Source organism: Plutella xylostella, chromosome 21, assembly GCF_932276165.1.
Source record: "Plutella xylostella chromosome 21, ilPluXylo3.1, whole genome shotgun sequence".
NCBI classification, from domain to species: domain Eukaryota; kingdom Metazoa; phylum Arthropoda; class Insecta; order Lepidoptera; family Plutellidae; genus Plutella; species Plutella xylostella.
In genome coordinates, this window is record NC_064001.1 from 4,394,655 (window position 1) to 4,419,401 (window position 24,747).

General features: G+C 40.1%; 3 protein-coding genes across 3 annotated transcripts; 2 read left to right on the forward strand and 1 right to left on the reverse strand.

Moving 5' to 3' along the window:
• Positions 1 to 754: 754 nt before the first annotated feature.
• On the forward strand, positions 755 to 4,163 carry LOC105382800 (dolichol kinase). The gene is made up of 8 exons (XM_011552751.3): positions 755 to 968; positions 1,058 to 1,308; positions 1,626 to 1,840; positions 1,930 to 2,118; positions 2,364 to 2,645; positions 3,145 to 3,325; positions 3,547 to 3,624; positions 3,723 to 4,163. The coding sequence occupies exons 1-8, from the start codon at positions 820 to 822 to the stop codon at positions 3,878 to 3,880; spliced, it is 1,503 nt and encodes a 500-aa protein (XP_011551053.3). The 5' UTR covers positions 755 to 819; the 3' UTR covers positions 3,881 to 4,163.
• Positions 4,063 to 6,054, reverse strand: LOC105382799 (NAD-dependent protein deacetylase Sirt6). The gene is made up of 6 exons (XM_011552750.3): positions 5,929 to 6,054; positions 5,656 to 5,783; positions 5,324 to 5,566; positions 4,988 to 5,161; positions 4,758 to 4,881; positions 4,063 to 4,580 (listed from the first exon to the last, which is right to left on the reverse strand). Exons 1-6 carry the CDS (start codon positions 5,992 to 5,994, stop codon positions 4,185 to 4,187), a joined length of 1,131 nt encoding a protein of 376 aa, XP_011551052.3. The 5' UTR covers positions 5,995 to 6,054; the 3' UTR covers positions 4,063 to 4,184.
• A 402-nt stretch (positions 6,055 to 6,456) lies between these two features.
• On the forward strand, positions 6,457 to 24,673 carry LOC105382798 (nuclear cap-binding protein subunit 1). The gene is made up of 10 exons (XM_038115785.2): positions 6,457 to 6,617; positions 6,703 to 7,484; positions 7,743 to 8,161; positions 8,314 to 8,451; positions 8,586 to 8,689; positions 20,242 to 20,495; positions 22,065 to 22,308; positions 22,872 to 22,987; positions 23,551 to 23,739; positions 24,158 to 24,673. Exons 1-10 carry the CDS (start codon positions 6,581 to 6,583, stop codon positions 24,269 to 24,271), a joined length of 2,397 nt encoding a protein of 798 aa, XP_037971713.1. The 5' UTR covers positions 6,457 to 6,580; the 3' UTR covers positions 24,272 to 24,673.
• The last annotated feature ends 74 nt before the right edge of the window (positions 24,674 to 24,747 follow it).

Below are 24,747 nucleotides of genomic sequence, written 5' to 3' on the forward strand. Positions count from 1 at the left end.
CAAAAGTCCAAAAGAATAGCCAGAGTCGTCGAAATTATCACAAAACACAGCACCGGAGACATTCGCGTAGCTACAAGAGAAACCGAATGACATAACATTTGTTTTGTAGTAGGTCTGTGACATTTGTCATCTCCGTTTCCTCAGAAGAATGTAGCTCACTACTAAAAACGACAGGCCGAATGCCATCTATTGGTCGATTTTGGAACTACTGGAAAATCTCCCATTGCTAGAATGAACTTATATTATAGAAGTATAATAAATTACTTAATAATTAATTTAATCATGTAAATATTCCTTGTAACAATAAGGTTTTTAGATAATCACATAATGTAATAGTCCGTATGCGGTAATCCTCTGATGTCTAAACTAGGGAAACCCTGTAATATAGACATCAGTGACTTTCTCAGAAATAATCAATGATGCAGTTATCTATCAGATGTTCACACTCTTAAACAATTAATTAAACAATGTACATTCAGTAAAGTAGCAATAACAGTTGATAATAATGAAATTGTAATGAGTACAGTAAGTAATGAGGTATGGACCAATTTAGTTCGCTCTCACCGGAACAGATAAGTTTGTGGCACTATATCTCCTTTATCCTAAGTTGTTCTGTGAAAAGTCGGCCATCCACGATCAAATCCGTCGTACAAGTCCAACAATCCGTACGCAGCTGTGCCGTGTCGTGTCATAGACTATGTAGAGAGTATTTTAAAGCCTGGCAACAATGATGTGTCAATGTCAATAGTACTCAAGATTCACTGTCAGCTGTCACTGTGTTGTCAAAATCAGCTGTGCTGTGTGTGTAAATAAATAAAAATGCAAAATAAAACTTTAGATTCCCTCTACGAAACAATCGAGAGAAAATATTATATCTTAGAGGGCCTATGTAGCAAAATAATTGAATACCATGGCTCATTCGACAAACAGATATCAAAAAATATTGCAGCGGCCAGTATACAGACGAGGTATGTACTAACTTTTGTAAACTTACCTGACTAAAAATGATTAATATGATCAAAGGTCGTTATTTATCTTAGTTTGCTTTACGTTTCAGGCCGTCGAGCTCAAATGGAGTATGGTGCTGCGCTCTCTTGCCGGTTATCCTGGTTCTGTTTAACACACTGTATCATGTGCCGACTGCCTACAGTCTCACTGCATACATTTCTTTAGGATTATTATTTAATTCCGCTCTTTTCATGCTATTCCTGTCAATATCATGCAGGGTAATAAAAGAGAATATATATGGAGGATCGCTTGCATGCGGAATATTGTCTTCTTTGCTAGTTTACACTTTATTAGACCAAAGTGAGTATTTATTTCATTTTATGTATTTTCATTTAATTTAACAGTAAATAAATAATTAACCAGGTAGGTTAGGTATCAACTAAATTATTAGTTATCATTATCATCATCAGCCTATTTTATAGTCCACTGTTGAGCATAGGCCACCATATCCAGAAGGTTGAAGGTTAGGTCATATATAATATTTTATTTAGGTACTGGCTGCACTAAACAGGTGATTGGGGAAGGAGGAAGGAATGCAACAATAATAATTCCTTCTTTTCCCATGGCCTTACACCTACAATAACTAAATTACTTAATTTGATTTTTATTGGTTTCAGATCTATTTATCTCAATGGCAATAACATTACCACCTATAATGGCTCTCTACTATTTGATAAGATTTGTTCTGAAGAATTTTCCGTCCACTTTCACTCTTGGTGAAGCTTTAATTGTAATACAAGGATTCATTTTATTTGTATCCTTATCGATTGGAAAACTAGTCTTAACAGATAAAGTAAATCCAGATATTGATATTGTGGACACCACAATTTATGTAAGTTAGTTACCATCACCTTTTCAGAAGTACTGTAACTTTATGCATATCTTTCCAGTTTTGTAAAAAAATAATATTGTATTTTTCAGATAGGGTTGACAACTGTAGCAGCTGGTATAACTATAATGGCAAAACTACCAAAAGAGAGTCACACATCTAGCAAATTGCTGCAAGTGACTGCCTCAGTCTGTTTACTGGCAGCCCTAGTGCTGCATATTGTGCTGGGCCCAACTATTCTTATGAGGTTGTTCAGCTACATATTTGATGACTTCAATAAAGTAAGTTGCAAGTTGTATTATCTTAGTAAATTATAATTTTATACTTAACGCATCTATTGACAATACCAGCAGGCTATGCTAAATGCCAGAAGGCACAGGCGTCGCCAATTTACCTAATTTATTGGTTTCTTTATGAGCATGTCTTACACCTAAACTTATTACAGATCTTTCCTGGCATTTACTAGGCTAAAACACTATAGCTGTGGTGCTATATTTATAATAAAGCCTAAGATTTCCTGTTCCAGATCAAACTCCTCCTATTCTGGCTGATGATGGTATTCCTAGCCATCTACCTGGTCACAGTGTCCCCAACCAGTACCAAGGCCGACACTGTAGCAAGAAAGTCCTTCCACATTGTTGCCTCACTGGTATTCATACCAGGGATACTTTGTGATGTTCAATTCATGAAGTTGGCTTCTGGAGTGGCCTTAGGGCTCCTGATTACGTTGGAGGCCTTGAGGAAATCCGGGATTGAACCCTACTCTTCTGCTTTGCAGTCAGCCTTCCAAGTTTATGCTGATGAGAAGGTAAGCTTTAGGTACCTACTCTGGTTTTCTCTACTCTGAGTATTTATATGTACGTGTTCATATTTGGTTCATATGGTGAAAAACATGTCCATAAAACGCACGCATATAAAGAAACAACATGAAAATGTCGGACGGACACGTAGTTACTATCTCATATTATTCGTAGGTTCATCAGCATTCTCGTTAGAGAAGTAGGTACTTAGTAGATCGATCAGTATTTTAAACCCATTTACGACCTTCTGTATCGACAGCGTAAAATAGATATCACTTCGCGTAACATCTTATCTTCATATTTACTCCTTTCTACTTATGTACCAAGGCCACCATTAAAATATTATTCATTTATCTACCTCTACTATCCTGCGTAGTCGCTCTCAGGGTAGGATAGAGGCCAGTGGGGACTTCTTGTGTCTGAGGCCAAGATCCACTTTGGGCCGCTGATCCAGCGGAGTAAGTAAGTATCTACCTGTACTAATACATCTCGTGTCATCCTCTCCAGGACGCAGGTTCATTCGCCATGACGCCTATCTACCTGTTCGTGGGGCTAGCCTGCCCGCTGGTGCTGGTGCCGCAGTATGAAGGGCATCAGCTGGTGCTGCTCAGCGGAGTGCTGTCTATAGGCGTGGGGGACACTGCCGCTAGCTGGTACGGCAGTCGGTATGGGGTTACGAAGATTTTGGGTAAGATAGCTAACCTATATTTTTTTAGTTTTAGTCCCCTCCCAAGGAACTCCACAACTCTATACTTGGTTACCTGCCTTTTTTAGTTTGGTCTATCCAGCCGTTCATTTTATTTTATTATATTCTACTATGTATTTCTAAATATTTGAATTAATTCTTATTTGCCTTGGCTGAGATAATACAACTACAATTTTAAAAAGGTGTATGGTTATTTTCCGCAGGTACAAATAAAACTAAAGAAGGTGCTTACGCGAATATTCTGGCACAGATAGCGACAGTTGTTGTATTACGATATCTAGGTAACTATAACTTTGGACTTTAATAAGGCATAGTAGCTGCATGTTGTACTAATTTCCTAGAACTAAACAAGTTAACAAACTCTATTGTATCTTTTCAGGATACTTGATGACAGCCTCTGCCATCGCCACTATGATCAGAGTAGCTTTTGTAGCCACTATATCAGGACTAGTTGAAGCCACGACCGACCAAGTGGACAATCTTATACTACCTCTAGTTTCGATCATAGCATTCCAACTAACATGGTTTTTAGAATAAATTCTAGTGCATTTTATAGTCTACATCGATTTCGTGATATGTGCCAAGCAGTCAAAATTTATAGTTATAATTTATTAGTAAGTGAACATTTTATACCCTTTTATATTTTTGATAACATAAATGAATGCATTCCATTTTATACACCAAAGACTACAATTTTAATGTAAATAAAATCATTTGTATGAGAGTTGAAATCTGTATAATTAAGTAAATGTATAAATTAACGGTGGTTATTGTATTAAACTTTGTACAAGTATAAAAAGAGATCATTATTTTGAACATAGGTAATGAGATTTTAGTGAAATTAAATGATTTCCCCTTTTATTACACCATTTTGTTCTTCATTGGTTTCAGTCTTAATTTCAGCATTCTCATCAACAACATTTTCTTCCTTAATATCTAGTTTGATTACTTTAGATTTATCATCATCAGTGTTTATTTCATTTTGTAAATCAATACTATTTCTTTTAGATTTTATCAATATTCGTTTCTTCTTTACTCCTTTACATTTGGCTTTGAATTGTTTTTCTAAAGCTAGAACATCTTTTCTCTCTATAGTCCAGTTCACTACTGTATTCTCAGCAATATGCATTGGGTTTTCTGCCTCTGAATATTCAGGTATTTCTAGTCCAAGTATATTCATAACTTTCTCAAGTATATCATCCACATAATAGTTTATAATCAGATCTGCTTTGTTGTCCTGTAAATGAATAGTTAATTTAATTACATACTACTAATAACTTATGAACAAATATTTGTAATTAAGTAATTCTAGAAATTATTGAATACATTATCGAGTTATTTCTTGACGAATAATTAATTAAAAATGCATTTTTTTGGAAAGCAGCTACTTTAGCAGGAGTCTTCTGCAAATTACCTGTTTTGTTGGTTGTAAGTTGCAAATAACTAATTTCCCCCCATATTTGACCGTTTTTAGAGGCAAGTTTCCACTTGGAACTATCTGCAGTGTTGTCCCCAGGCATAGGCTCAAGTCCGCTATACTGAAATCAATTAATTAATTTATAAATAAAGTAATTCATAAAACAGTGAAGTGAAATTCATATTTTTTTTAACAAACAGATTTGCAATTCACAAACGTTTTCTCACCTAGAATGCCACTCAGCCATCAACAGATCATTTTCAGGCAGACTGTGCTCCCAGTCTAGTACCCCATCGTAAAGCCGTCCCCGACACGGGCGTCCCCCCACCAGTTCTGCTGCACAAGGCACTCCACTGCACTTCTTTCCTACTGTCTCCACTGGTGCACTTCGGATGTACTGCCTGAAATTTATTGTACAACTTGATTTAGATTGCATGCTTAAAATAATACATACAAACAGTCAAATTGAGAAACTGTTTATTTTTTTAAGTTAGCTAATAAGTGAGCAATATTGCATATCCACAGGTTTGACATATTCAATTTAGATTTATCATGATTATTACCTTTTACAAACATTGCATTCATCAATGAACATGTTGCCATGCAACTCAGCCAAGTATTTTCTTGGAAGACCAGACTTCAAATGCAATCCATCTATATTCTGGCTAACAATATAGTGCACCTTCTTACATTCCACTAATTTCTTCAGAATCATATGAGTCTTTGTTGGCTTAGCATCAGTGAAAGAGACATTTATATTAGGTCTTTTCCCATCTCTTTCTAATGTCCAAACACCATTGGGGCCTCTGAAACATAGGTACATATTTTTACTGATATAAACAAGATACAATCAAATAAAGGTATGTTAAAAATTACCAGCTTGTATAATATTTACCGAAAATCTGGAATGCCTGCCGACGTACTTATGCCAGCACCTGTATGCACCACTACGTGCTTGCTTTGGGTCAAGAGTTGGGCAAGTAGCTCACATTTTTTGCTGAACTTCTCAGGCGAATCAAATTTCTGGGAAAGTCGGGATAAAGGTATATATCTCTTTTAAAGTCAATTGTATTGTTACAGCGATAGTGTATGGTCTTTTAGGTGGACTAATACTAAAGAGCTTGGTTTCTAATACTATAGAGACTGAATACCAACAAATCAAACTTACCTCTGGTAAACCCAGAACTCCTTTGTTTTCATAGGGCGAAAGGCCCTCTGCATAATTACAAGACATAATTATTCAAACATAGATCATACGAAATATAATTTCAGTTAAATATTTCTCAGTTTTACATAAAAACATAAAACTGTTTGTAAGTCTGAGACTGATTTGAGGTTACAAAAAGGAAACAAAACAAATCAAACAAGACCATAGACGAGGAGATGTCTGACATAGTGTTTTTTCTGTGCCATAGACTAGCTAAAGTTCACAGACAAAAAATTAGGTGGCGCGGGGTCGTTATTATTCTGAGGACTCCTAGCGGCAACTTTACATGTTCCTTGCTTCAATGTCTCAGCCAATGCGAATATAGATAAAATATTGATAAAATAAATAAATATAAAAAAATCCGTCAATCATTCGGAAAGACGCCTTTATAGCAAAAGGAGCGTTTGTCAGATTGTCAGTGGCCGCTTTTCAACAGTTCTCTATAGACGCTATAGACTAAAGACATAATCTGTGGTTCGATTAAAAAAAAACTTTCTTCTTTATGGTTCGTTTATGTTGAAAATTTGTTTTCACGTAAACTAATTTAGATTTTGTTGAATTTTAGGGGAATCTTCCTATTTTTGATTCAAATACACAAATCTAAAACGCTACTATGAATCGTAGAAGGCACGAAGAAGAAGATGGCTATGGTAATTTTATAAATAAAATCTCTTGTTTTTAGGTTATAAACAAATTTCTTTTATTAATCAAAATATTACTGTTTACTGTTATTAGAGCGTCTTCACCGAAAGCGGCGTCGTGTATCTGAAAATCAAGAAATAGAAGATCGCCTAGAATCTCTTATCTTGAGAGTTGGCGAGAAAAGCAGCTCCAGTCTAGAGAGCAACTTGGAAGGACTTGCCAGCGTCCTAGAGGCTGACCTCAGTACTTTTCGGATGAAAATTCTTCGCATCCTTACTGAATGCGCCATTCGAATGCCAGAGAAGTGCACCATCTACGCTACATTAGTTGGTTTGCTCAATGCCAAAAACTACAACTTTGGTGGTGAATTTGTTGATTACATTGTCAAGACTTTCAAGGAGAACTTGAAGACTGGCAAGTGGAATGCCGCCAGGTACTGTCTTAGGTTCATATCTGACTTGGTCAATTGCCATGTGTTGGCTGCATCATCTCTGTTGACTCTGCTGGAGACGCTAGTAGACTGCGCCAACGAGGATGGGGTGCCACAGGTGCGCCGCGACTGGTTCGTGTTTGCCGTGCTGTCGGCACTACCCTGGGTGGGCCGCGAGCTGTATGAGAAAAAGGAATCTCAGCTGGACCACTTACTCGTCACTATTGAAGTATTCCTAAACAAGAGGAGCAAGAAACACTGGCCAGCGCTGAAGGTGTGGTCGGCAGACTCCCCGCACTTGCAGGAAGAGTACCTGGACTGCCTCTGGGCTCAGATCAAGAAGTTGAGGCAGGACAACTGGTCTGAAAAGCACATTCCAAGGCCATACTTGGCCTTTGATTCTATACTGTGTGAAGCTTTGCAGCACACTTTGCCAACTATTCAGGTGTGTATCATATTGTTATGCTTATCTGTTTATACTGAAACTAGGAGAATGATGATGATGAGAATTGGAAACCTATTTCATGTAAACTCTCCTTTCTCCAAAAGCATTACCTTGTACTTATATCCTGCCCTTGCAGTGTAGACCCAGCTGTATTGCTGCATCCACCCCTTTTCAAGAGTGTTAAATCTTTTCATCTTCATCATCATAATATCTTCTTAAAAGATAATAGTAAGTAATTGTTATTATTTCATATTTCAGCCACCACCTCACAATGACGGGGACAGTTACCCAATGCCACGGGTAATATTCCGCATGTTTGACTACACTGACTGCCCTGATGGGCCAGTCCTGCCTGGAGTTCACTCCATCGAGAGGTTCCTCATTGAGGAACATCTGCACAACATCATTGAAGCTTACCACTTGGAGAGGAAAGAGTGTGCGGCACAGCTACTTTGCTTCCCGTACAAGGCAAAGATTCCGCTAGAGTATTGTATTGTGGAGGTGATCTTTGCAGAGCTGTTTAACTTGCCTCGTCCAAGATACTTGGAGATCTGTTATGGATCTATTTTGATTGAGCTGTGTAAGCTACAGCCTTCTACTATGCCTCAAGTGTTGGCTCAAGCTACAGAGATCCTATTTTTGAGGATTGATACAATGAATGTGGCATCCTTTGACAGGTGAGGTTCTAAATTATTTTTTCAGAATTTCCTTCATACATTTTATTCCATTTATTTATCATACAAGCTAGGTGAAATAGTTTGATTAGATCATTTTTAACTACTTTCACACACAGTAGAATAACTGCACAATATAAATGTATATATTCCAGGTTTGTCAACTGGTTTGCCTACCACCTGAGCAACTTCCAGTACCGCTGGTCGTGGGAGGATTGGGAAGCGTGCATTCAGCTGGACCCAGACCATCCCAAGCCGAGGTTCATCAGAGAAACGCTTGGGAAATGTCTCAGGTAAGTAGAATTTACCATTATGTGCAGTTAGCTGCATAAGTAGCTAATCTACTGTTGACCGTACCTACCTTACTTAAATTCCTCATTAGTAGTGGTGAATAGAAATTAAAAAAAGATTTTTCTGTAACTTGCAGGTTGTCCTACCACCAGAGAATCAAGGATATGATGCCGGAATCGTTTGCTGCCTTTGTCCCTCCGAAACCTGAGCCCATTTACAAGTATTCCATGGAAGGTGCAGGTAAGAAAATACACTATTTGATTTATTGTTTTTTTTTATTATAAAATAAATTACTTCGTCTTATTCTAAACCTATCTAGAATGCTGAAATATTTACACTTCGGTAACACGGTATTAGTAAACATAAAATGTACAGAGACATCAATGTGCATATAATCGAAATGAGTATTTCATTACCAAGTAAACTTGAATATTTTATAAATGCTACAACTTCATTTGTAATTTATTTTCTTCCTCATCTAAAAATGCTTACAACACAAACTTAAATTATAGTTCTAAAGTTATATAATACAAAACGCATACAGACCAAGTAGAGTATTGAGATCAATAATAATTAAAAGAAGTAGAGTTAAAGCTGAAATATTTTACAAGGACTTCAATTAAGCTAAAGGGAATGTTTCAGTCTATTCCATGGCCATTAGTTCAAATAAACTGAATGGAGATGTTTCAATGTCGTGGAAGTCTTCCGAACCTCGGGCCTCAGAGTCTTGTTCTTCTTCTTCATCAGAATCTTCTTCCTCTTCCCCTGATGATTTTTCTTCGTCGTTTTCTTTGCTGTCGTCGTCACTGTAGGAATCCTCTTCTTTTCCTCCTTTGTTATGTTCCTCTAATTCATCTAAAAAGTCCTCAAAATCTTGCCCTTCGTCTAGTTTCACATACCTCTCATGAGTTTCGCTTTCGTCTTCCTCGTGATCCGATTCAGGTGTCGATGCTACATTATTTTGTTCTGGCGTTTTCTCTTGAGTCTCATCAAATGTGAATGCTCCAAATAATTCATCAAAAATATCGGCCGAAGGCTTTTCAGTAGTGGAGGTAGTGGTGATGGGTGACGCGGGCTGCAGTTGTTCGTCTACTTCTAATTCGTCATACGTTTCAGTGGTTGTTGTTGTTGTTTGCTTCTTTTTGCATTTCGTTTTGTTTTTGGGCACAGTTTGTGTTGTTACAATAACAGATTGTTCGGTTATCAACGGTTCTTCGTCCGTGATCTCGTTGGCTCTATCACTAGGCGGCGTCGTAGATCTACCGTAGAACATGTATTCATTGCGATCTTTCGTGTCCTCGTCGTCGCTTTCTTCTTCATCCTCTTCCTCATGATCGTTTTCATCTTCGTCTTCGTCGTGTGAGTTATCAGGTTGTGGTGCGTGTTGCGCTTCGCTAACAGCTTCATACTGGTCGACAGTCTCTTCGTAGGTTGCTTGTGTGGGTTTCGATGCTTGTGTGGGTTTCGATAGCTTTATTACTTCAAGTTTTTCAGCTTTAATACTGGAAACTTCAGTTGTGCTCGTGAGTTTAGGCGTGGTCGGCCGAGGCGCTTCATCGTAATCATCATCGTCTTCTTCGTAGGACTTGGAAGTGGATGACGTTACGTATCCCTGGAAATTGGAGCCTTTTCTTCGCGGCGGGAAGTTGCCGGACGGCGGTAGAACAGTTTGCGCCTTCGAAGCAAAGTCATTTATGACCGACCACTTGTCGTGTTTGATAGAGGTGCCCTTGTACATCAGAGTCGACTGTCTGTAGCGGCTTTTGTTCTTGGGTTTCTCAGTAGTGGGTGCGGGTGTTTCGGGTTCGCTCTTCGTGGTGGGTGGTTCCGTGGTGGTGGTTGGTTTCGGGGTGGTGGTTGGTTGCTTGGTAGTCGTTGGAGCCGGCGTGGTGGTAGAAGGCGTCCACTTGGGGCTGGTCTTGGTGGCGGCGGCGGAGCTGGCTTGAGGCGTCAGGTCGTGCACGGGTCGCTTGGGAGTGAACTTCTCTGGTGCCTTAGTGGTGGTGGTAGTGACACGCTTGTGCTTCTTGAGCTTGCTGGCCGGCTTGGTGAACTTGGGCGGTGGGCGCGTGCGCTTGGCCGGCTTGAGCGTGGTGGTCGTAGGCTCCTCGGTGGTTGTGGTGGTGGTGGTAGTGGTCCTGCGCGGCTTCTGCGTAGTGCTGGTAGTCGTTGCGGGTGTGGTCGTGGTCTCCGGCTCCCGGGGCGCCTCAGTCTGCGGCTCCATCGGTGTCGTTTTAGAGAACGCTCCGAGTAAGTTCGCCCATTGAATGGAATCGTTGGCTTCCTCCGATGATGATTTCGCCGCGGTGATGATCTCGGGCGCAGGGGTGGTCGTCGCGTACGCTTGCGCCTTCTTGTGCTCGTGTTTCTTGGCGGGCTTGCGGTGGTGGTGATGATGGTGATGGTGCGTCGAGTTGGACTTCCTCACTACTTTCTCTACGACGGGCTTGTGGCTGCTGCTCTCTACGACCTCTTCATTTTCATTGACAGTTGCGTTTGCGTGGTAGTTGACTGTGATCGGTCGGAACAAGTCCTTGTGCTCGGGCTCGGTGTACTGCGCCGTGTCCAGCACCTGCGGGCTCGGCCTGAAGTCGATCGGCTTGTGCGTCTTTATAGGCTTCGTGGACTGCAGTCTTAGAGGCGGCATTGGCTTGAACGGCTTCTTGTCCATAGTGACGAAGATGCCGGGCGGAGCGTTGTACACGGGCGGACGCACGTGCTCCGGAAAGTAACCCACCTTCACTTGCGAGGGTTTCTGCTTGTTGTACTGTTGCTGCAGTTGTTGATGATATTGCTGCTGCTGTTGCTGGTTGTACTGTTGCTGCTGCTGACTTTGCTGATACTGCTGCGCTTGGTTTTGCTGTTGCGGTTGTGGCGGCGGCCTCTCGTCGGTGTAGGGGGTGGTCGGCCAGGGACTGTCCTGAGGCTTGTCAGATTCGTTCGACGTCGATGTCGGCTTTTCAGTCCCGTATTGTTCCGCGGACGACCACTGCTCCTCCTGTGGTAGGTATGACGATGTCGTTGTGGTTTGCGGCTTCTGTTTGAGATGGCTCGTCAGAGACCCTTGCGGCGCCGCCTCCCAGTTCAAGTCATCCTCAGGCACGGGGGCCGTCACTATGTCTGCAGCTTTAGTCGTACTGACAACCTCGTCAGATATCACGGGCGCTTCGTAAGTCGAGTTCACTTTCTTCTGTGGGTACACGGCAATAGGCGCCTGGATCAGCGGTGCCTGAGGCAGGGGCGGCCTGACCTTGATAGGTTTTCCGTTGTAGTGGAACTTGGGGTGTTCAGGGTAGGGCGGCACGTAGGGCGCGGAGACCACGCCGATGGAGTCCGTGTCCAGGTAGTGATGCGGGTGCGGCATCGCCATTGGCTGCGGCTGCATGGGCGGCCGAGCGTACTTCATAGTCGAGTGCGGTTTGTACGGAACGTACGGAATCAACTTCTTCTGCTGCTGCTGCTGCTGCTGCGGCTGCGACTGGTACTGCTCACTCGACGCCCCAACGTAACTGATCTTGGAGTTAACCTGAGGGTACGCCTGCGTCTGAGGCAGGTATTGCGGCTTCGGCTTGTATCGTTGCACGACGGTGTAGTCGTCATCGTCGTCGGAAAACAGCGAGGTGAAGAGTCTGTCCAGGCCGTTCTGGTGTTGTCTCGCCTGTATGCGGTGCGTAGGGAAGATGTTTCTGTGGAACCACAGCGCGCGCTCGGGGCGTGGGGTGTGCGCGGGGGTGGGGGCGGGGGCGGGGGGCTCGTAGCCGCGGTGCTCCAGCGGCTGCTCCACGATTTTCTCCGTGGAAGATTCTCGAACGGTGAACGTCCGCGTCGGGTTCTCGTACGGCTTCTTATGTTTCTTGGGCGTCTGCGTCACGACGGAGAAGGTCAGCTCATAGTGGTACCGCCCCGAGCTGGCGTCGTCGCTCTGCTTGATGCGCTTCACCGACCAGAACGCCTTGACCCCTTCCTTGCACGAGTCGTTTCCGCAGCTGTCTTTGCTCATTTCGTCCTCAGTGAATTTGTATTTGCCGTGTTGGTCTAAAAGCCTTCCCTTAGACACGACAGTCAGGTCGCCATGCGAGGGTTGCTCCTCCGCTTGAATTCGTTCGAATGGTGCGCTTTTTATTTTGTCCCACAAGTCGTGATCGTCGGCCTCCTTGGACGAGTCGAGGTTCGGTTTGGAGTTGGGCGCGATGACGTCACCCTGCGCTATGAGCTGGTCTATCTTGTCTCTGACCAGGGTGAGGTAGACGCTGTGCCGGAGCGCGTCCTCCCAGTAGTGGGCCGGGACTGCCGCCTCCTTGGGTTGCTCGGGCTCGTAGAGCGGCGCGGCTCTTGCATCTCGCTCGTCGAAGTCCCACAGCGGTATGGGCTTCGGTCTGAAGTAGTCGTCAGGTGACGCTCGCCCTGACTTGTGTGTCTGAAAGTTCCAGAAAAATACGTTTAGGCTCTGAAGCATTTCAAAATTTAAAGACAGTTCTACAAGTTTATAATGAGTAGATAGATTGTAAATCTTATATCCTGGTTATACTGGAACAATGACAGCAGGCTTAGTATAAATGACAAAAGAAACGTAATTATTATTAGATTGGACGTTACATCGGATGAAAAAAACGGTTTTCATGCGCTCGAAAGTAAAATGGATGGAAAGTGCGACGCTCGGTGACTTTGCTAGCGTGTCTGCAGGCTTGCGTGTTTACACATAGCTCCTTGACACAAACATACCAGTGAAATAATCTTTATTCCTACACGTATAAGATTTATTATATCTGTATGTCGAGTTTGACTGTACATTTTCTACTCAACTAATTCAAATATCGCCGTGACTGAATGCCTTGTCTCCGTTTCATTAACATTCTCAGGTTAGGTATATTAGTTATTATTGTGTGTTTAAGTATATATTGTTAAAAATAGACACACCTGTAATTTAGATTCCATTGCCATATTGCAGGGTAAATTACTTGATAGAAAATTATTTACTTTTCTCGATATTGTATACTAGTTAGCATAGGAAATTGAATAAGAAAAAAATGTAAAATCAAAAATTCTATCAGTCCAAATATTTCTTAATAATTATTTCAAATGCAAAGCATTCATACTGAAAGCACATCGGCATAAAAAATACTGCTATTTTTTTTCATTAAAAAACTGCTTTTAATTTATTAAACTAAAGTATGCAAAAGCTGTAGTGAACGCATTCATTAGGCTTTTAGTTTTGAAACATTTTCTCACCAAAGACTAGATCCAATATACAATCAGTAGATGTAAATTATTATTACACAAAGGGGTCTATTTCACAACTGTCCCACGGGTGCTATATTCATTAAAGATAGGCTCACTGAAGGTTAACTACTAGACTAATTTGACTCATTCTAAATCTTGTTAACTTTAAGTGTGTATTGTATAAATTGAGTATCGACTTGAGTTGTTTGTTGAAGTAATTAGCTAAATCAAAGACAAAAGAAATTGTGTAGAGGATTACTTATCATTGTCATATACTTAATATTTTTTATAACCCTCCAATCTTAATCTTAACCCTTACCAATGAAAATTTATCCCAATTAACGCGGCATTGAAGACCATTAATCTGATCGACCTATCTTGTGCAGCGGTGCGTTTAATGTTAGTTGCAATTATTGTTATAAAGTATTGTGCGATGGCGCATTCTGTTGATCTAGACCGCGATGCGCGCGCGCCGTGAAACCTCATCACATTTCACAGATTACTTCGACGATTATTATTGTTACGTTCTATGGAACAGGTTCAATGTTCTGAGGTTTAGTAATACCGGTGTTTTATTTACTTTGAGGTCTTCGTTAATTTTATACAACAAGTATGATATAGTAAATTAAGAATCATCTGGTATATTCGCCTTGTTCTACAAAAATGGTTCCACCCAAATAGAAACTATTGTTATGTCAGTTTATATCTTAGTACAGGGACTTTTTGTATAATTAACACTGAAACTTGACTACTATGATGAATGCTTGGCCAAATTAACAATGATTGAACGCCCTTGCTACTAATCCATTTGTGAGAATGAATGTCATAGTTTAAAGTTGAACCAAATAACGGTATACTTTATAAAGCCAATTCTACTAACAACGAAGATTATCCCAGTAACAAAAACCCAGGAACTTACAAAACAACTTTAACCGCACAATGAACAGTACGTTTCAATGTAGACAACTAGACAGTGCATTTCGAAACGCATGAAAAAAACTCTTAACGATTTTATCGATTGCTCTACTTCGGCCTGCAGCGTCGTGGGAGATTCTCTACAATAGGCCATGAAGAACATCCGACGAAGGTCACAGTGAAATGGTTGGATTAGTACCGAAGTACATTATGTGTGCGATTATTTGAACTATTGTCGGGAAAGTAAAGCTAATCGAGGATTATGTATTAATCGGAGATAATCATTCAATCGCGTTGCAAAATTTAGTAGTGTCTGTTGTGTCCTTAGTTGAATAAGACAGTGGACGTAGCTCTGCTTAATTCACTATTTACTTAAATAATAAATGAATCTTTGTCTTCTTTGGCAATTCTGCAACAAACACTAGCTAATAGTTTGGTGGCTAAATTATTGGCTTAAATTAATCAGTAGACTGTGTAGTGTATGTTTATTAAATCACCTCTATTGAATTAACTGTTACATCGACGATATATCCATATTTGGTCAAATTAAAAAGATAAAAAAGTGGTATGTTATAGTAAAGTTATATCATAAACTAATTAGTTAAAGTCGGTCAATGTGATACCTTTATAAAAGATTCATAAGGCATTTACTAAGTAAACATAATCCAAACATGCATAAATCTCTTCCGAGTTATGATGGATTATAAATAGAAAAAAAAACAGGTAGGTAAGTGTCTACATTACCATGTGAAGACTGGATTAAATGCTCCCACAAATAATAGAAATATATGAACTTTATTTCTAGGAATGTTCAGTTTAAAAATGATGTTGATATTCAAAAGTAAATGTAATGTTCATTGATAGAATGAAAAAGTTGTACCATCAGTGAATACAGTAGGTAAGTAGATATTTAGCCATTTTCAGTTTACAGTAGCCACGGTTGTTTCCAACTCACATGGCTATGAACGCACGTGTGTGAACTAGTAGCATCGCACCACATGGATCATCGTCTAGATTTCGGACACTTTCTTTTAAAAAAACTGGTATTTGAACTGCACAGCTGATATCCCGTTTCAAACGGAATGCTTAATTAATGAGTTGTTAGGTCATAGCTCTACACTACTGTGAATCTGTGATATAATTATGGTAATACGTGAAGATGTAAGTTTATGGTTAGCTGTACCGGTTAAAGTAGTTGATTGAAAGAAAATGCCCTACTTGTCCAGTTTTGTAAATTGTATTATTTAATTTATACATGCACATTTGAAGACATCATTCCATACAACTTCCGATTGGTAAACCTAACTATTTGTTTTGTTCTGATAATTTTAACGTTTTAAAAAAACCAATATGACTTATGTCGTGTCTTGTTGTCTTCTTATACTATCTGTTCACTGAATAGAATACATAGCGTGAAGCTATGTCAATTTTAAACTGAACAGAAACTTTCATAAAAGAAAACCCGCGCAGTTGCAACGAATACTTACAATTATCGTAAATAATACGCATAGCAACGCGGATCGCATCTTGAGGCACTGATTCACAACACTCGACGTCCGAAAACGCACGTTTTCACACTATTTTTATTAAATTGTTATGTTGACGCGTGCGGCGCTAGAGCACCGTTAACCGCGGACTGACGGAGTCTCGCGAGCCAGTCGGCACCAACCCCACTATTGGTGGTGGTTAACAACTATTCCTGGTACCGTCAACAAAATAAGTCACTAGACAGATCCTACCCACCCACAGGGAAATGGGTGAGACATATAGGTAGATGGTTTGAATAATTTGCCTGCATTAATTAGGCATTATAATTTTACTATGATTTTTTTCAGTTATTCCTGTGGTCCTAATGGGCCTGTTATCTTGTATGTTTTGTTGACAGTGGTGACGGTACTCAGTGCCACCAAGTGACTGCTAGGAAATAGATGCGTCCGTAAAAAAACATTGTTCTTCTGGACAATACTGATGGCTAGAGCGACTGATGTGCTGATAGCTTTCTGTTTCATGATAGGTTGCTGAAATGGCAGCCACAGTACATATGCAACGTTTTGTTGTATTGTCAGCAAGCTTACTGAGGTTTTAATAGTCATATAATCTAAGTCTGAATATAATTCTGGTTTGCTATCTATAAGGTTAATCAAATTCAGAGTTATAGTTGATTGTCTTTTTGTTTTATTAGACTATGAGAAACAGGTACCTACTTTAGCTGCCTAATTTTATTGAAAGAAAATGTCTTAATGTTTTGAGACCTAAATATTGAGTATGAATTTGTGTATTTTTTTTGTAGTCACTTTAACATGCAGTCGGTTTTGATTGACCATTTGCATTTGTTTGGAGTGTGTTTATGGCGGTTTAGGCACTCCCTCCCGTCGTTGGGTTGCCTTCTTATTCAACTGGTCTTAGACTGTCTTAAATGTACTTTCGTTTCAACCTTCTTATTGGAATACATCTGGTGAGGTCAGTAGCTTGTTGGGGTGATCAGCAATCCTATCTCTGTAGGCTCTTGAGAGGTTTTCCACTTCCGTTATTACCGTAGGCATTTAATTGTAAGTACTCATGGACCTCATAAATTTTAGTGAACCATGGTACGTGAGCTATGGTTTTTAAAACACTGTTTTGGAACCGCTGCATTATTTCGATGTTGGAGGTTTTTGCTGATCCCCACAGTTGTATTCCATGGATCCAGACAGGTTTTAATACAGCCTTGTAAATATGCAGTTAATTGTTTAATTATAGTTTTGACTGTCCCCATGTAACCTAAATTTACTTAACAAAAATAATTTTCTAAGTTGTGAGCTTTGTTTAAAATTAAAATTTCAGATATTTCAACAGTAATTAATTAGATCATTATCATGTGATATTAATTAACAGTAACCCGTTACATATTACTTGATATTACACATGCGATTTAACACTTCAAACAATATATAGGACTTTCTCATAATTGTTATTTATTTGCATAGAAAGCTACTACCATTTTTTACTTCAATCATTTTCCTTTCATTGGAATTCAGCATGCGTGATGTTAGCTTGCCACACTCAATAAATGAGAACAGTTTACTAAAAAGTGCTGTATGCTGTATGCTTATTCTTATGGCTTTAAAGGTGCATTTTCATTAAGTTTTCTCTCAGGTGATGTTAGGACATAGTGTATAATCTAGAATGAAGATCAGATGCAGGAAGTGTGTGGAAATATTGCCGGGAGATGGCGGAATGCTGCCAGTTTAATTATTATTATTTGAACTTGTAAGTTGCATGCTAATGGCGGGATGTGTGATGTGTGTATTTGATGATCGTAATCTTGGAAAAGGATGCGCCTTGTTAGTTTATTTTAAGCTAAGCCAGACCACATAATAATAACTAGTACCCAGACCAAATGGGTTTTACTGGGTTTCGCAAAAGTGTGTCGCCGGTGACTCAGGGGGTCATCGGTCATCCTGAAGAACCTAGTTCTATGAGTTCCTATCAATCAATTAATCAAGTTTAACAGATAGGTACATAGCTTTAATCGTTTAATATTTTTTCCATAAAACATTTGAAATTCATAATGTAATTATAATTAATTCATGAAACCAGCTAAAATAATATAGTAGAATGCCAACTTCCTAAACTCCGACCATAAAACCAAACATATAATTTTAGAATAACAGAACAGCCGTACAACCGTATTTCTAATGACCGTTGTAGCCACTAGCCAGCGAGTGTGTACGAGCTGAAAAACTGTCTTTGTTCACGCGATCCCGTAGTGAAATCGTGGCGTGCGCACTTTCCATCTCGGCCAGAGTTTTCATAGGTTTTTTCATGCGCGTGCGACGCGGAAAGCGCACGGCTTGAGTACAGGCGGATCGGTGTGTAGATGGCGCTTATGGTTTTTATATGTTGCGAATAATTACTCTTTTGTGCCTACCGTTACCTAGCCACATAAGACAGGTGTAAAAAAAGAAAATGTTTATATAAGAACTTACAACTTACTCCGTGTTAAGATGTATGAGGATAATCTTACAAGTTTTATTGAAAATACTTACGGCAAATTTAGAACGCTTACGAGCTCTTGTTTTATGGAGTTATCTCATACCTCACTGATACTCATACCATTAAATCATAGGATATTATCGTTTATTGTATTTTAATTCCCACTTCTTAAATTTAAATGATTTTTTATCAACCTGTACTAGGCTTTTACGTTAACATTACCGCGAAAATCCGATCAATACTATCTCTAATCATGTTCATAATAGGGTGGTATTTGGCAAATGTACCGGGAATGTACTTAATGACGATTCCTAATAACTAATAAGAGTTAAATGTTATACGTTTGTTTGTAATGCGAGCGGCGTGCGACATTCCACGCTCGGACACACACGGAATCCAACGGCTTTCCTTGATGGAAATTATTCACTTGTTTGCTCTATTATTAGATGTTTTACGACCAACTATCGACAGCTTTGTATATTGATGTTGATGAGTTATGTGCCGTTTAAAATATGACTGAAATTGTAACTAGAGGAATGAATAGAGAAACATCAGTCGCGTTCACTGAAACTGTTTGTTTTATGTTAGTAAATTTACCAATACCAGACACTTTCTCGACATCACCAAAGGTTAACTGGTAGAGAATACTATTAGTAAGACCATTAAGTTGGCCTTTGTTCTTATTTATTTTATGTGCAATAAAGAATTTCACAATAATAATAAATCACACCTTTATAAAGAACTGAAACTAGGTAGGTGCCTTACTATTTTAGTAAAATGGGCGGATATTGTTTCTGATTCAGATAGAATCTGTATTCTTTGCGCAATTTTATTGTAACACTATGCGTTATCTCCCTAACAGATCTACTCTAGTGCCATTATGTTTAACAAAAAACCGTGTAATGTGTGGGCTTTTAGCAACTATGTGAACTATATGTAAATATACTAGTAATGTGAACCACTTTATGTTTTTATAGATTATACTTTTAATGTTTCTGTAAATACAGATTTAAGGGACGATGGCCCTAAACAGTAGACCGTGGTGCCTAGGCCTTCAATTCCATGTACCTAGTTCCAAGTTAAGAAAAATCTTCGAATGTTTTGGTCACCAAGTGATCTTCTGATCAAGCAATAAGTGTTGCCAACATAACAATATAAATAAGGATGTCACGTATTTTGGTGTTTACGTTACTTTCTTTCTAATGAGCATATTTGATAGGTAGTTTACGCGTGATAAACTCGAGGTATTCCGTTTCGTGAGCTAATCAAGTATGAAACTGCTTATAAATATTATCGGCTTTGTATTTTTTCACTTCAAACAATTACCTACTGAATATATATAGTTACACCGGAGCGCAAAAAGCGCTCCGGTGTAACTAAACAGTTTTCACACATCATTTCCTTTTTGACTGACGGCAACTTTTTATTTACACTTGTTAGCAATACATTGAATCTACGGGATGCACCAAAGTAGCCTTCCCGTGTATAGCCCGTTGCATCCTGGGCAGCCAGCGAGGACCCTTACCTGCACGCACGATGATAAACCCTAGCTAATTACTTATAGTATTTGCAACCGACGCGCTAAGAAGATTGTATACATATAATATGGCTATATGCTTGACACACCGCCTATATTTAATTAAAACACTCTCATTTCTTACAATCCTCCGTCCGCCCCACAGCATCGCTCCCGGGCACAGAAGCGGCCCACCAACTCGTAGTCTGCGTGCGCAACAAGTGCACCCCTGAAGAGGCGCTGAACGTGGTCCGCTCGCTGCCGAACCCGCTGCGCGAGGGCGAGGCGGCGGCGAGCGCGCAGGCCGCGCCGCACAACCCGCTCAAGATCGACGTGTTCGTGCAGACGCTGCTCAACCTGGGCAGCAAGAGCATCTCGCACAGCGCCGCCGCCATATCCAAGTTTCACTATGTGTTTAAGGTTGGTCGGTTTGCTTTTGTTACACAGGACCGAGGAAAATGGCGAGTTCTTGTATCGGGTCTCATTTTGGGTCGCTGCGCCTCCGGAGTAAGTAAGTAAGGTTTGCTTTTGTCTCATAAAGGTCACAGCACACATATGAATTCGGAAAGAGATTGTAGCCGTATCAATTCGAGCAGTTCAGTATTCTTTGTATGAAACGACACGGGGCAAGCAAGGGGCGATTAGTTTACATTTCATTTATGTGTGCTGTGACCGTAAGAAGCTATGCGTCTTCAAAAAGTGCACCCCCGAAGAAGCCCTGGGCTAGAAGCACGGGGCGCATTGAAGATGTGACATAAGTAACTAGGTATGCGTCCGCAATATTAGCAACCCTGAAGAGGCGCTGAACGTGGTCCGCTCGCTGCCGAACCCGCTGCGCGAGGGCGAGGCGGCGGCGAGCGCGCAGGCCGCGCCGCACAACCCGCTCAAGATCGACGTGTTCGTGCAGACGCTGCTCAACCTGGGCAGCAAGAGCATCTCGCACAGCGCCGCCATATCCAAGTTTCATTATGTGTTTAAGGTTGGTTTGTAAAGGTTACAGCACACATATCAACTCGGAAAACCACAGCGCCGCCGCCATATCGAAGTTTCACTATGTGTTTAAGGTTGGTTCGTAAAGGTGACAGCACACATATCAACTCGGAAAGAATTCGTAGACGTATCAATTCGAGCCGTTCAGTATTATCTGTATGAAACTCCAAAAATGGGAATTGTAAGGTAATGTGTAAGTGGCTAGTAGGTGCGTACTGTTTTGAGGTATATTCAAAACTTACAGTATATTAAATAAATATGTAAATGTTTTCCATGGGTTTTCTACTGTTCCTGATAATTTTCCACAGCTAACCAGCTTCAAAAACAAATTATGTATCATTTACCAAGTAAAGTAGTCTGCACCTCTGCCTACCCCGCAAGGGAGTACATTAGTACAAGGCGTGAGTGCGTGTTTTTTTTTTTTTTTTAGTCTTCACGAACTGCTAAAACACCTATCAACAAAGAGAGAAGCTACGAATGCTATATTTACAATGATGAATGCAAGCGCGAGACGAGTGGACATCCCCCAGTGGACAGCGGGGAAAGTGATTTGTTTAACGAGACTATTATTAATTAATGAGATGTTTTAGATGCTATAATTATGTGATAAATAATATGTAAGCATAAAATATGTGCCAAACGAGATGGATGTTTGTTTGGTTGATGGAATGAGATACTTTCGCTATGCAGTATTCGTTATTTATAGAATACGGCCTACATAATTATTGTTAATATTACCAATTTCATCGCACAAAAGCCAAATAACCAGAACTATCGAGATTGAAAGCTGTAAACTCTCTGCAAAAAACAGGGTTAAGTGCCAATTTCTTCATTCTCGGTTAGAGCATAACCAGGGAGTAGTAGTTAACTTTTGACATGAATTTTATATGGAGATGACGTTTAATTTATAAATCAATTCCTGTCGGTTAGATAACCGACAATGGAGAAATTGGCAATAAATTAACAACCAATTAACCAACCAAAACCCTTCCTTCCCAGATCCTCGCAGAATCCGAAGAGGCCCAAATCTGCATCCTGCGCAACGTGTGGGAGCTCTGGCAGCGACACCCGCAGATGGTCTGTGTGTTAGTGGACAAGATGCTCAAGACACAGATAGTGGAGTGCAGTGCGGTCGCCACCTGGCTGTTCTCCAAGGAGATGAGCCAGTACTTCACACACGGCTATCTATGGGAGATACTGCATCTGACGATTGATAAGATGAACAAGCATGTCACTAAGCTGAGTGAGTATATTTTCTTTTATATTGGTAAATGAGAAAATTACACTATGCTTCGAGTTATCTCTGTTTCTAAGCGAACAAAAGCCGACAGCTTTCTATAAACGGTATAAAAGGTTAGTGCGTAAAGTGCCACCATCAGCACAGAATAAGCTTGGGTTCAGTGGACAAGATGCTCAAGACACAGATAGTGGAGTGTAGTGCCGTGGCCATCTGGCTGTTCTCCAAGGAGATGAGCCAGTACTTCACACACACACTATCTGTGGGAGATACTGCACTTGACGATTGATAAGATGAACAAGCATGTCACTAAGCTGAGTAAGTAATTTTCGCCCAATAACCCATAGCGTTTCCCGGAAAGTCAATGTGTAGATGGCGGTTAGGAACAATAAGATAGAAAATACATGACTTGAAGTCCTACGACTATATAGACGAGATACTCTAGACGCAGACAGTAAATGACTTGTAGTTTTGTTTTTCACCACACAGTCCTGGTTTACTTGCCACACCGGCTAATACACAAATTACTATATTTGGACCCCAAATCTAATACTTGCTTGTTGTTCCAGGCAAAGAGCTGCAAGAAGCTCGGGAGGCGCTGGCCCGCGCTGACTCCAGCAGTTCTGATTCTGAAGACGAAGGCGCTAGCAAGAAGAAGAAGGACCAGGATAAGCCTACTGAGGAGGTATGTGCTTATTTATTGTATCTACGTTATCCATGTGTAAACACATTTTAGAGACATTGCTTTGCGTTATTAGATCAATCCTGTGATCGTAGTAGTCTAAAATAGAAAATTGTATATGCGTTGTATGTATATGATAAACAATCTACGGATATCTAACTCCCTTTTTTATACCATGTACAGTCAAACTATAAAGTCCTGACATCAAAGAGTGCGATTTTGCTAAGACTTTTTATGATCATCAGTTATTTACTTACTTTTACATATATTTTAAAAATAAAATACCGATTGATTATGAATTTTTAACGGATTTGTCCTTTAATAAATATAACAGATAGGTTAAATACGATCTTAAATAATTAGTTAGGATCCACTTCCGTTTTCACGACTTTATAGTTGGACTGTACTTACCTGTTGTATCAGCCCGGTCATAGACTACGTAAACAACTGTTAGATATGTATCAAAAATGCGCAGCGCGCCCCATAAGACGTGACTGAAGTTTTATGTCACACTTGCTACGCACCCATAACATTCACATCTCAATAACCCTATCCCCCTTTCTCAGGCCGTAGAACGCATGGAAGAGCGCCTCGAAGCCGCGCACATGGACCAGAAGCGGCTCTTCCTCATCGTGTTCCAGCGGTTCATCATGATCCTGTCGGAGCACCTGGTGCGCTGCGACACGGACGCGCGCGACCCCGACACGCACTGGTACCGCGGCACCACCGCGCGCCTCGCCACCGTGTTCCTCAAGGTAACATTGCTTTTGGCGATAAGGCCGCCTATTAGACATACATACATAATGCACATGACTGTAAATCAAGGGGTCTCTTGGGGGTGACTTGCAAGCGAGTATTGGACATTGTTACTAGTCTGTAAGCATATTTTTGTAAGTTTAATTTTAGTTCAATCAATAAAGTTTGTATTATATTTCGTCAAGTCGGAGGAAAAGAAAAGAGAGCGTCTATGGTCGCTAAGAGGGGCAGGTTACATTGCCCCAGATTATACATAGACATAGATTATACATACAATACTCACAAATCAGAACAGTCTACCCTCGCCCTTTCTTATCCATCCAAACGCCTATTTTCTTTATGAATACACCGTTACGCATACTGACAATATCATCCAGATAATATAGCGATTTATTCACCGACTTTTCTTTGTTACAGCACCACGAGCAAGTGCAGAAGTACAGCAGCACATTGGAAACTCTCCTCTTCACTCAAGATCTGGACCCGCATATCCTGGACATATTCCACCAGTTCACGGCCCTCACGTCATAGACAACGAGACCTCGGAAGAAGGAAGTGACTATACTGTATATGGCCAGGACGTTGGCCATAGACAAATATGTTGAAGAAAGGAGGTTTGACGGAAAAGTTTTCTTATGTAATTAAATGAGATAAGGGAAGGTAATGCTAATTTGGCATGGTTTTATGTGGAACGAAAGATTTTCATTTAATTAGATTAAGCGAATTTTATTTAGGGTTGACTGAAGATAAGGATAATTTATTGTGTTTTAAATAAAGCTATTATGTAACACATTCAATTTAAAGTGCACAAATAAATAACGACTACGTTTGAAATATGCATTTGATTGAGTAAACGAGAGTTAAGTATATTTTAAATCTATTAAAATGTATTTCAGTATGTTTATGTAAATATAAACCGATTGTAATATCTTATCTTTGTTTTTAAAATGTAAAATAACGTTCCAACCGTACTAACAAACCATAACCTAACATAACAACTACAAATA

Coding starts and splice junctions, on each gene's coding strand:
- LOC105382800 (XM_011552751.3), top strand. CDS start 820: ATGCAAAATAAAACTTTAGATTCCCTCTACGAAACAATCGAGAGAAAA. Junction 1,841..1,929: donor TTGTGGACACCACAATTTAT/GTAAGTTAGTTA, acceptor TGTATTTTTCAG/ATAGGGTTGACAACTGTAGC. Junction 2,119..2,363: donor TATTTGATGACTTCAATAAA/GTAAGTTGCAAG, acceptor TTCCTGTTCCAG/ATCAAACTCCTCCTATTCTG.
- LOC105382799 (XM_011552750.3), bottom strand. CDS start 5,994: ATGTCTTGTAATTATGCAGAGGGCCTTTCGCCCTATGAAAACAAAGGA. Junction 5,567..5,655: donor GCAGGCATTCCAGATTTTCG/GTAAATATTATA, acceptor CCTATGTTTCAG/AGGCCCCAATGGTGTTTGGA. Junction 4,882..4,987: donor ATGGCTGAGTGGCATTCTAG/GTGAGAAAACGT, acceptor AATTGATTTCAG/TATAGCGGACTTGAGCCTAT.
- LOC105382798 (XM_038115785.2), top strand. CDS start 6,581: ATGAATCGTAGAAGGCACGAAGAAGAAGATGGCTATG. Junction 7,485..7,742: donor ACACTTTGCCAACTATTCAG/GTGTGTATCATA, acceptor TTCATATTTCAG/CCACCACCTCACAATGACGG. Junction 22,309..22,871: donor CAAGCATGTCACTAAGCTGA/GTGAGTATATTT, acceptor TTGTTGTTCCAG/GCAAAGAGCTGCAAGAAGCT.